The 12,820-nt window shown below is 37.1% G+C and overlaps 1 protein-coding gene across 1 annotated transcript in view; it reads left to right on the top strand.

The window, feature by feature from the left end:
- Tmem123 (transmembrane protein 123) overlaps positions 1–12,820 on the top strand; it is a 45,870-nt gene that overhangs the window by 31,327 nt on the left and 1,723 nt on the right. Inside the window, exons 2-3 of the mRNA XM_033764302.1 lie at positions 8,662–8,931; positions 9,155–9,302. Coding sequence (XP_033620193.1) covers positions 8,662–8,931; positions 9,155–9,302 — 418 coding nt within the window. The remainder of the gene's footprint in view (positions 1–8,661; positions 8,932–9,154; positions 9,303–12,820) is intronic.

The following is a 12,820-nucleotide window of genomic DNA, read 5'->3' as shown; positions in this document are numbered from 1 at the left end:
TAAAGATGTGGTTTTTCTATAAAATGGAATATTACTCAGCCATAAAGAATGAGAAAATAGATTCAGTCATAGGAAAATGGATACATATTGAAGATATACTCCTAAGTGAAATAAATAAGTCACACATGTGTAAATACCAAATAGTTTCTCTGGTGTGAATAATCTGCAATAATACAGAAGATCCTAATAAGATTACTGAGATTGAGAAATGGGAAGAAAGGAGCTAAAGGTGTAGGGAAGGTGGGACGGGTAGGGAAAGGGTAAAAAGGGAAAAGAAAAAAATGTGAGATAATGAAAAGATGGAAATAAAGTGGTTGTAGATGGGGAGGGGAGGAGGGGGTGAAGGGAGGGCAGGGACAAGGCGAAAAAATGAGAACCAAGACTTGTCATGTAGAGGTACAAGATCCCAACAATGAATGTAACTACTGTATACCTAAAATGTACCAATAAACTCAAAGCTGAAAAAAAATTGTTTCTTCACAATTTTGTACACTTTAGGAGAAAGTGTATGTCTTCCTGTAGGAGCGACAGGCACTCTTTTAGGTAGGTGGCATAACTTTGTCATTATTTGAGAGTGATTATAGTATATGCAGTATACAGGGTACCCTCTCCCCATCTGTGATTTTGCTTTCTGAGCTAATTTCACAAATAAACAATTTCTAAGCTTTAAATTGTGTGCTATTGAGAGTAGCATGATGAGTTTTTGTGCTGTCCCTATGTGAGTCTTCCTCACTCCAGCATGTACACTGTATACACTACCTGCCCTTCAGTCATTTAGTAGCTGTCTTGATTATCAGACTGACTGTCATGGTGTCACTGTACTAAATAGGGTTCCCTTCTGTTCAAGGTTTTACATCCACAGGGGATCTTGGAATGGTGTCGTCTAGGAAAATGTTCTGCCAGATTGAACAGCTACAGATATAGTCAGCCATACCTTGGTTAGCCACAGGAAACATTCTGACAAAGTCACAGTCAGGTGATTTGTTGTTATGTGGACATCAGAATGTATCTACAACCTGAGTAGTATTGTTCCGTCACCCCAGGAGGCCTCTTGGTTCAGTCAGGCAATGTGGTATACAGAAGGTGAGGTTGCTGCCGGCATAAACCTTTCTGTTAAAGTAACGTTTTCGAGTATTGAGTGCTGTGTGTGTATAACTGTATATGCATGACCATTATATGTGCAGGCTTGCTTACGCCAGCATCACTACTAACACAACCACATGAATAATGCCTTGCAGTACATTATCCTGGCTACATTATCACCAGGCTATACGAATTTTTTAGCTTTATTATAATCTTATGGGACCACTGTCAGGTCAGGTCTGCTGCTAACCAAAATGCCATTATGCAGTGCATGAGTTAAATGGTCTTAAAATCAAAGTAATCACAACTAATAGATAACTTCCCAATTCGTAACTTAGTTACCATAAGCAGTAGTATAATACAGTCTTTTCAACCCTGATAGTACACTAGAATCACCTAAGCTCCACGTCAGACCAGTTGAAAACGAGGGTGGCAGAGTGGCACCTGATGATACTTTTCAGTCGCTCCCTGGGTGACTGCTGAGCAGCTGGCGTTGAGGACTGCTGTCACACAGTTAGGTCTCCCCGTGTACAGTCCAAGAACTGCATTTAGTGACAAGCTTCTCTTGGAGAAAATACCAGGGAGATAAACTGTGATAAGCTCCACGTGCTGTAGATAGTGTACTCTATTGGCATTTATTAAACAGACCAATGACCTGACTATGTATACTTACTTGTGAAAGGCAAAATAGTAAATATTTTTACCCTTGGAGGCATGTTGTCTCTTTTGCAATTGTACTCAGTTGTGTCATTGTGGTACAAAAGCAGCTATAGAAAATATGTAAAAGTGCAAGGTCCCAAGTTTGATCCCTGGTACCGAAAAGAAAGAAAGAAAGGAGGAGGAGAGGGGAAAGAAAGAAAGCAGGGAGGGAGGGAACATAAAAAGAATGAACATGCTGTGTTCCAGTAAGACTATTTATAAAAACAAACTGAATTTGGCCTGCTGTAGTTTATAGACCCTGACCTATTAGGATCCTTAAATATAAAATTTTAAATACTCTAAAAGCAGCATACTGTTGATGCCTCTATCCTTAGTGCTTGAGTGCCACTGGAGGACTCAGGGGTCATTAAAAGAAGCTCTTTTCTTTGTCATTGTTGCACCTCTTAATAAACCTATGAGAACTAGGGGCCCTTTGATAACCTATTTCCTATTCTGTCTGTCATAATAAGCTTCCAGTTAAAATGTATCAACGCACACACTACACTTCAGCTAACCTGGGCTTCTTAAGATTCCCAGAACTCCGTACCTCTGTGCACCTGCATTCTGGTAGTTTCCTTCACTAAAAATAATTTCCTCTTAATCTTATTGTTTGCTTCCTTTCCAACCCAGGGCCTGCTTCAGAGTCATTTCCCTGCTCTTTCTCCTCTTAAGCTTTAGTAGCTTGTTTCCAAATTTGTATTTATTCTGTCTATATCTCCTCTGCCTTATATAAAATATCTGTATTTGGATAACAGAAAATGTACATCTAATATTCCATACTAGATGAAATGCTTTGTGGATTGTTTTGCCTTTATTTTCATTGTAGTACTTAGCCTTGTGTCATATAAAATAAGCCAATAAATTTGTAAATATTCAAAATTATGCAAGTGCTAAATTTGTAGAATTGACTGCTGAATTTAATTCAATTGAGGTTTAGCTAGTGTAGCGTTGTGTTCATCCTTTTGGAGCTGCCATAAAATATTCTGATCTGTCTCTGCTTGTCTTTCCCTTCCACTAGGACATGTACTTGAGGGTGGGGAACGTTTGTCTTTATATCTCAGTGCTCCACACGGAGTAGCGGACTGAATACTTAGTGAACGAATGGGATGGAAGAAGCGAGGATTGAAAGTATGAATGAGCGGATAATCTTTTCCAGTGCAGTGTGTCCTTTAACTTTTAGAAGTGAGCACAAGAGCTGAAAAGGCCATAGACTTCCTATCTGGAAGAACCATTTGGAAATGACTGTTCCAACAGAATTTTGACAAAGTGCTGTGATCATTCTCTTGGTGTGGATAAGCCTGTACCGTAAAAGAAGCTGCTAAATGTAGAGACTTTTGACATTTAGGAAAGATGCCACCTTTAAAAGTTCTTAAATTTCCTTAGATAAAAAGTTCATTGTCCGGCCTGGGGAGGCAGCTTAGTGTTAGAACATCTGCCCAACGTTTGTGAGGCCCCGTGTTTAGTCCCTGAAGCCCCTGTTCCAGACTGTTCTCTTCCGAGAAGTCTATAGAAAGGGCTGAAAGTTCTATAGTCAAATCACTTCGGTGAGTGAATTTTTGGTGAGGAACCCCATCCTGAGACTGACTAGAGACCTATCCTAAGTTACCTCAGTAGGATAAGCTCAGGTATGATGAAATTGGGCTCATGATTAATAAGATACTCTTAGCATTCAGAAAATTCCAAGAGTTTTTGGAGCCAGGGGCCAGGAATAATGACCGAATATATTTCATATTATACCATGTTATTTTTTAAAGTAGTAATACAGATATATGTAATACTTCTATATTTAGAAAAATCAGAAATATAGAAGTTTAATAAAAATAAAAAGGATAATGGAGCGCCAAGGAGGAAGGTGAAAATTGGCCTAGCCCCTGGCCTGAGACTGTAACTGTACTGTCTGTCTTCTGCAGGAGATCTTCCAAGTAAAGGTCATGTGTGTGTCAACAGAGTAGAGTATTGGCATACAGTATATACTAAACAAATATTTAGAAAGGAGGGAGCGCTGAGCTGCCAGCCTAACTCTAGTGTATTGGAGAGGACTAGCAGAGTGAAGTCTTTTTTATTCTGTAGGGAGCAAGGATGGCAGAATAGGCTTGGACAGTTCCAAACATGAAACAAGGGAAAATACTATCATTCTTACTGAACACCTTTATGGTGATTCGTGCCCTTTTTGTAATTAGCTGAGGTTGTTAACTGTGGGTGGGATCTATGGTGTTGGAATAGAATGGGCATTACCTATGATGCTCAGCTAATTTCCATACAGCTGTGGGAATACATGGGATCACCCTTAAATTTCTTCAACAAAGCTAAAGTGAGTTTCCGTTGTTGGTCCTGTCTTTAAGGCAGATACCTGCTTTGACTAAAACTGCCTTTCAATCCTTGCCAGAGAAACAAGTATCCTGTTATATTAATAAAATAATTATTTTAAGTTGAGAAAAAGATAGTATAAAAATATAGGAATGAAAATACTTAACTAATTGTTTCTTTGGACGAAAATTGTTAGATAATTGTTTTCTGATTGAAATTTTAGCTTTTCATTGTAGAAATTTAAGAATTTTTACATTTGACTTTCAAAAAATGAACATTTCATGATCATGAGATTCTACAGTTTTCTCTTAATTTTTAATCTAGATTTTTTTCTAAATCCAGGTTTTAAAATTCTGTGCATTTTTGACCTTTAAGTAAATTAAAGAATTCTTAGAATGAGACTGTTGACTGCAATGAAAGAAGGCCTCTTTGCTTCCTAACTAATGAATTCATTTCTGGGATTACACTGATGCTTGGTTGATATCATAAAGTTATAAAAATGTTATTCTAATCTATAAGAAAGATTTTCAGGATTTTCATGTTTTTTTAAAAAAAATCTGAGAACACCCCCACACAAGGATATTTATCCTTTACTAGCAGAAAGAATCAACAAATGGGCTCTCATCTTATTAAAAAGCTTCTGCACTGCAAAAGAAACCATCAACAGAAGAATATTTATTCTTTAATTCTGTCAAGCTACAAACCATGCTTAGAATTATGGACTCCTCAAAATAACTGTGGCACCAGAAATTTTGTCTGAAATAGCCCAGTATTTTTGACAACTATAATTGGAAACGAAAAGCTGCTACTGTCCCATCTAACAAGAACTGTGAGATTTTTAAAAATTGGATGCATATTTTCAACACTGTTTTATGTGTATAGTTGATGTCACACTTTGATATACTTAGGGTAAAAGAAAAACATCATTTTATTTGGACTCAGGGTAATAGGATTAAGGGCAGTTACTTCAACATAGTATAGTAATACACTCAAGTAGTTGGAATAAATCCAGACTTTGATGAGTACTTTTATTTGGCCTAGGAAAAAGTAGACTGTTTCAGAGTATTTTTAGCTTTTTTGGGATAAAAAGGTAGCTAGCTAATGTTAATAGAAGAGGCCTAAGACATGTTTCTGTTTTGGGGGTTTTTTGTGTTTGATTGTTTTGGCTGTTTGTGTCCATAAGCTGGAGTAGTGGTCTTCTCTGTAAGGATGCCATTCGGATTGTAACCATGGTAACCACAGGACATGGACCTCTGTATCTGTGCTTCAGCTTCCCATAGGGAACAATAAAAGTGCAGCTTTGTAGGTGAGTTACATTTAATGAAATTAATGATTTAAAAAATATCACTGAGCATTTTTGCCCTCACAGGTACTGTGGTAAAGTACTTTGACACATACTGTCTCCCTTAATTCTCCCAGTCCCTTGTAATACCAGTGTTTTGTAGTGCAGGATAGTAAGTCTCAGAGAGGTTAAGGAACTTGTTTACAATTGCCCAGCAGATAAACAGATGAGCTCATCTAGAACTTGAGCTCCTACCCACTGTGCCTAGAAAACATTACTAGGCCTGGTCAGGAGAAGAGCTCAGTAAATAGAATCTCTAATTCTATCATAGAACACCTGGGGCTGAAGCGGCTTCACTACAAAACAGATTGAATATTTTTATAGCAGTCCCAAAACATTATCCTATCCATATTCCTGTTCTTTTTCTTTTGTTGTATACAGCTGCTGGGAAAGAAGGTGTATGGATGCAATTGTTACAGCCCTTCTCTTCGTTTTCCTATAATTATTTAAGAACAAGAAATCCTTAATACCTCTGATTGAAGTCTATAGAGGATCTCATGTTGTATTTAACAGATCTCGATTCTGGTTTCACAGATATTTACTGACTTAATTTGTGTCACAGTGATTAGTTTCAGAGATCTGTAAAAGGAATAGGCTAAGCACAACTACTGATGCCAGTTATAAGTGAAAACAGCTCCGAAGAGGAGTGTACCAGTTTGCTATGGCAGCTCTAACCAAGTACCACAGACTGATGGTTTAAATGTATTGACCCATAGTTCTGCAGGCTAGAGCGATAGATCGGGGTCACTTCCATCTGTGGGCCACTTGAGTCTGTTCGTAGTTCTCACCCAGGTCCTTGTTACTTGCTGGCAGTCTTTGGGGTTTCTCGGTTTATAAAACCCTCACCTGATCTGTCTCTTTGGGTTTATGTGGTGTGCTCCGTGTGTGTCTCCAATTTTCCCTTTTTGTAAGGCTACCATGAGCTTTTGATGGCTTATTTTAACGTGATGATCTCTGAAGACTCTCAAGTCATATTTTGAAGTACTGAGGGTTAAGAGTTAAGCCAAAGTAGTTGGGGGTCACACAGTTCAACCTTTACACTGAGCACCAACAGCTGTGTCACATGTACCCTTTGCCTAGTGGCACCAACCCTCACTTCACTGGCTGAAGTATTATACATAGTATGTCTGGTTTATTGAGTAAGTTCTATTTAGCAGGGTGCAGTTGCTGGCCAGAATATTGTCAAAATAATTAAGTTCTACAGTATTTGAAATTGGAATTCCCCTTTGTCAGCCCAGTTTGCTTACAGCTTGCAGTGGGAGAGCTGACACTGTTGACCTCCTTGTTCTGGTCTTTCCCCTTCATCTTCTGCTTGGCTGGACCCCCGTAAGGAGGGGCTTAAGAGAAAAAAGCCAATAGGGTGATGGTCGGCAGTGGTGTAGTTGTCTTTGGCAGGCTCTTGGCAGAGTGCAGAGTCCCATGCTGAAGCCTCCTGCCCTATCCTAAAAATCTCATGCAGGGGAGATGAGTAGCCTCTGTATGTGTGTGAAATCCAAAAGCAGCATTGTATTGTTTTACTCTACAAGGATCACTGTGTATAAAGAGGTAGAATATAATTGCTGGCTCTTTGCAGTGTTTAATTTTATTACAACAGAATTCGTTCAGCAGTTTGTGATTATTCTAGTGCTTACAGTATTCCCTTAGAGAACATTCAGAATTGAACACAAGACTAGTTTTAAATATGGTAGCTACTTGGATAATTATATTTGTCTATGTAGTGTAGTATAGAGGTATTAATTCCTGTGGCCTTTTTAAAGTCAGTGGAGGAGACCTAATGTTGAAGGAATGGAGTAGGAATCTGAGTATAGTAAAAGCTCGCAGGCAGAGAAACAACACTATTACAACTAGCCTATACATTTAGGTTAGAATACTGAAATCTTTCAAAAATAATAACCCAGGTGTGGTGGCAATATGCCTGTAATTCCAGCTACTCAGGATGCTGAGGCAGAATTGTGAGTTCCAGGCCAGACTGAGCAATTTAGTGAGAGCCTATCTTAAAATTTTTAAAGGATTAGGCGTTGAAGTTCAATGGCAGAGAGCTTGCTTAGCATGTGTAAGGCTCTGGATTCAATTCCCAGCATAAGGGACAAAGGGGAAAAAGTGAAGGAGGGACAAGGGAGGAAAAGGAAAAGGAAAGAAATCCAAAATAGTTATGGAAGGCAGGACAATAATATATGAAATAATCACTTTTGGTCCACAGCAGCAGCACTATAGGGAACATGAGCGCATTGGTGCTGAGGAAAAGGAGAGAATGGCAGGCTTAATAGTTACTTTTTTTTTTAGGTTTACTATTTGGGAATACATAGGTGCAGAGAAACAATGAACCTGAAATAAATTAACTATAAATTGTGGACCTTTGAAAAAAGACACAGTATTGTTAACTTAGAAAGGTTTACTTCTGGTCACATGATTTGTTATATGCCCTCTTCCCCTAAAAGGCGAACTTTTACTTGAGTGAGAAAATAACTTATTGTTGAGTGTTGACATAATCAATACCTATCCCTTTTATTGTGTACTTAATTTTATCACAGCAAAAGAAAAAATTCAGTTTAATGTAGGAGCTGTTGTTTACATGTTTATTTTAAAGCATCACTAATGATTCTCCCATGTAAAACTGGCCTTGGGATTTCTAGACCTTTCAGAAATATATCCTTCCCACCATGGAAAAATTCTTTGATGGCATTTCATCTTCTAATCCATTATGGGAGTCTTTTTTTTTTTTTTTACCCTTATAAAGAGTAATTTATGCATGCATTTATCCTACTGGGGAGGGATCAAGGTTAGAATCATTTAACTGTAAGTTATCTTCAGAGTCCTTGGAAATGTGGCAGAGAAGCTTGAAATTTAGAAACTTTCTAGGCTCATAGGTTTATTCATTCATTTAACAAATACTTGTTGAAAACCTGTAATGTAACATGAAGTATGGTAAGATGTTCGGACACAGCTGATTTAAGATACTGCCCTTGCACTGAAGGAATGCAATCCTCTGGGTTTAATCTTTACTTTTTCACAGAAATTCCTAGCTTTATATAAGTTTGGTTTAGTTTCTGTTGAATATCTTACTGGCTTGAGATATTATAATTGCAGTGTAGTGCAAAGCCTTCGCGGACTAAATTATGTTTCATACTGCTATGTTTGTTACACTCCCTCTGTGTGAAAAGTCTCAGTACAGTGGGATCTTTTACCCTAAAGCATAGCACCAGTTTTAATATTTCTTGACATCCTTGCAGAGACTGTACCTTCCAGCAATACAAGCAAATCCAGCAATACAAGCAGCAGCACCGTGAAACCATTAACTACAATATCCGTAGTCTCAATCAACGTGACAGCTGTCACCAGGAAATCTACTTCTAAAATGGCAACACCAGGAGTCTCAACCAGTACAACGCCCACCACCTCAAAGTCTACACCTAAAGGAACGAGTATTTCCCACAACATATCCCATATGTCAACACCCACGATGACCACAACCCACAGTAGTTCAGTGACACTGCTAACAAGTATGTATTAAAGTCAACCTGCTTTTCGGGTGCTACAAATAAGTTGTTAAATGACACATCATTCTATTCTGCAAAAATAAATATAGAAACTTTTCTGTGCCTAAATTTTTCTCATTCCACATCAATGTCCTTTCATAGAAATCCTGGAAATTATAGTTACTGTTTTTTGTGGGTTGTTTTGTTTTTAAGCACTAATACTAGTTGTGTTTTCTTCTGGTCACAGCAACTGTTCATTCTAAAGAATACAGAGGATCAAAATTTGATACTGGCAGCTTTGTTGGTGGTATTGTATTGACACTGGGAGTTTTATCTATTCTTTACATTGGATGCAAAATGTATTATTCAAGAAGAGGCATTCGGTACAGAACCATGTAAGTTTTTCATGTTTTTTCCCTATATTTATTCTTAGTGCATGTTCACTTTACAAAGTAAGAGTTTTACTGTGGTATTTTCATACATGCATATGACATACTTTGATCATAGCCACCCTCCCCACAATCCCCTCCCCTCCTATGATTCCTTTCCTCTTGCTAATAGTCTCCCTTCTACTTTGTCATCTTTTCTTCCCAGCTTCCACATATTAGGGAAAATGTATGACATTTGTCTGAATCTGGCTTATTTTATTTACTTAACATATTTATCAACAATTCATCCATTTTCTTGCAAATGACATTTCATCCTTTATGGCTGAATAATACTCCATTGTAGATACATTTTCCATTCATTTGTTTCCTTTATTCACCTGTTTGTGGGCTATCATGAATTATGTGTGCCTCAGTTTAAGCATGCTAGTATCTCTGCAGTATGCTGATGTTAGGTATATACTGAGGAGTGGTTTAGCTAGGTCATGTGGTATTTCTTAGTTATTTGAAGAATTTCCATAGTTTTCCAGTGGTTATACAAATTTACATTCCCACCTACAATGTAGAAAGGCTACTACCCCCAACCCCCTGAATACCTCACCAGCATTGATTTGCATTCCCCTGAAGGCTGAGGATGTTGAATATTTTCATATACTTATTGGCCATTATTTCTTTTGAGAATTGTCTGTTCCATTCATTTTTCTATTGATTGGATTATTGTGCCTGAATAATAAATTTAGTTCTTTATATATTCTAGATAGCCTCTGTAGGTGGCAAAAAATTCCTCCAAGTCTATGATTTTTTTTCTTTACTCTCTTGTTCTCTTGGCTGTGTAAAGCTTTTTAATTGGATATAATCGCATTTGATGATTCTTGCTATTTCCTTAGTGGCCTCCTGTTAAGGAAGTCAGTGCCTGTGACTATATTTTGAAGTATTTCCCTTATGTTTTCATGTACCAATTTCAAGGTTTCAGGTCTTGTATTTAGGTCTTTGATCCATTTTGAATTGATTTTTACATAGGTGAGAAAGGGATCTATTTTTTAACATGTAAGTTTTGATCATCCATGTGTATTTTTAATTACGATAAAATATCAGAGTCAGACCAGTGTTTGTCAAGGATAGATTTATGAAATATGCTCCTGTTAACCTCTACCCAAAATAAATTGTTCATGTAAAGGCTTGTGATTATATTTGCAAATGAAATGGATGTATGTATCCATAAAAACGTGTTTTACTACCGTCAAACATTTTTTCCTATGGTGATTAATAGTAGTATATCCACTTTCATTCACCTAGTGACTTACTATGTCTTGTGTCAATATGTACTTGGTAAGAATATGATTTAAATTTTTATGACAGAGACATAGAAACTAAAACTCTCTGGCAGTTTCATTTCCCCTGATAATTTGAGTAAATAGTACAAATAGTTATCTTTTAGACGAATTTTACAAGCTTCAATCTACAATCGTATTTACCCTACGTACAGTTCTATAGGTCTTATGGCTTTTGGGTAGATTATCTCCCAACTTTTCTTGCTTCAGTTGTCTGTCTGTTTAGGTGCTAGAGATTAAGTCCAGGGCCTTATACTTGCCAGGCAGGCAAGTATTCTATTGCTAAGCTGTGGTACACTGTGAGCCCAGTCTTGATTTTTGTCTTTTGAATCTTATATGCTACCTTAGTTCAAACTGTGACAACCACAGATTGGGTGCCTTAAAACAGTTTTTTCATTAAGTTTATTGGTACATTTTAGGTATACATTATGATGACATTCTAAATTGTGAATTTGTATCTATACATGACATATCTTGGTTCTTATTTTTTCCCCCAGATTCCCCTGCCCTTCCTTCAACCCCTACCCCCTTCCTATTTACAAAGATTTTGTTTCCATTTTTTCCTTCTTTTCTTCCCCTTTGGACCTTTTCTTCCTATTTCACGTTGTGTATTACATATTTTGGTCCTCATTTGCACTTTCAGTTTCTCACACCAAAGAAACAATTTTCCCACAGTTCTGGAGGCTTAGAATCCAGGTTTCGCTTCTGTGAGGGCTGTCTTCCAGGCTGCAGACTGCTGGCTTTTCATTGTATTCCTCTCAGGTGCTAGCTGCCTGACCCCTTCTTAGAAGGGCACCTATCTCTTTAATGAGGGTAGAACCCTAATGAAATTACCTCCCACCTACAAATGTCATACTGGAATTAGAGTTGAAACATAGGAATTTGCAATGGACATTTCATCCACTGCATCTGTACAAAATGCCAGTTATTGTTTTGATAACGTGTATAGTATCATAGAATAGGTAACTGTTTTCCAGAATTTGTTCTGTGGGTTAACAATTGTTGTACCCATATAAAAATTTTTAGGAAATGTTGGACTGAATAAAGAAAAACAGGTTACTCCAAGACATCAGTATGCTGATGTCCATTTTTAACTTCAAAGAGGAAATACAGTATGGAATATTTCTCAAATTTTTCATTTAAGTATTTATCGAATGAATTAATCTTTTTATTCTGAAGTTATCTAAAGAAACTGGTATTGTATGGAACACAATGGCATATAGTCTATTGAAAGGATTTTCCATTTTTTGACCTTAGGTATGATTTAGTACTTACAAAAGCAAATCAGACTTCGTAGTACCTTAAATATATATTAACAGGTACTAAATAATAACATGGCAATTTCTGAAATTTTCAATGCACTGACATAAGCCTCTAAGTGAACATATTATAGAGGAAAATGGACTCTAGAAACTTCATGCTAATAATAGGCATCTTATTTTCATATTGAAGTCCTTAGTGGTAAAAATAAAATACCACATTTATTCAAGTGTACTTCCCCCTTTTGTGCATTTTTTCATATTCTGAACTCTGAAATTAGAATGTATCTTACAGTCTGTTAGCAGAGAAAGCACTGCATTGTAAATTTAGTTGGCTGTTATTTTAGTGCTACATTCTTTTTTTAAAGTTCATTCTAAAGCCCCTCTTTTTTTTTTTTTTTTTAAGCTATAAAAAATGGCATCCCATAGGTCAGGGCTTAATTGTACCATTAAATAAATTGAGATCATCGATATTAAAGAGTACTTCTAAGTTTCATTTAGGTGGGCAATATCACTGATTAAGACTTTAGCTCCTTTTGTTTCTTGGATTTGCATTGAGAGAGATGGAATGGAATGGTAAAAGATGGGACTGGAAGAAGACAAACTTAGCTGTGTGTGTATATGTAGTTTTAAAATTATTTTAAGAACATTTAACATGAGATCAACCCTCCTAAAACTTAAGTACATGTATTTACAGAGTTAGTCTAGAGCGATACTTTATACCCACTGAAGAGCATTTCCTTGCCCTCCCCAGTCTCAGACATACTTTGAGTCTGGTTCTGTCTGTGTCTAGCAGGATGCTTTGCTATGCTTATTATGTAAATGAGGTGGCATAGTGTGGTTAAGAGCTCAGGCACTGAAGACAGAGAGTGTTCTGGAGCCTTCCCAGCAAGGGCAAGGATCTGAGTTTGATACCCAATACAAAAAAAAAAAAAAA

The sequence above is a fragment of the Fukomys damarensis genome, unplaced genomic scaffold (genome assembly GCF_012274545.1).
Source record: "Fukomys damarensis isolate Sample0158 unplaced genomic scaffold, DMR_v1.0_HiC HiC_scaffold_16, whole genome shotgun sequence".
Classification (NCBI taxonomy): Eukaryota; Metazoa; Chordata; class Mammalia; order Rodentia; family Bathyergidae; genus Fukomys; species Fukomys damarensis.
Note: the sequence above shows the minus strand (reverse complement) of the source record. Positions and strands in the feature narration are given on the sequence as shown.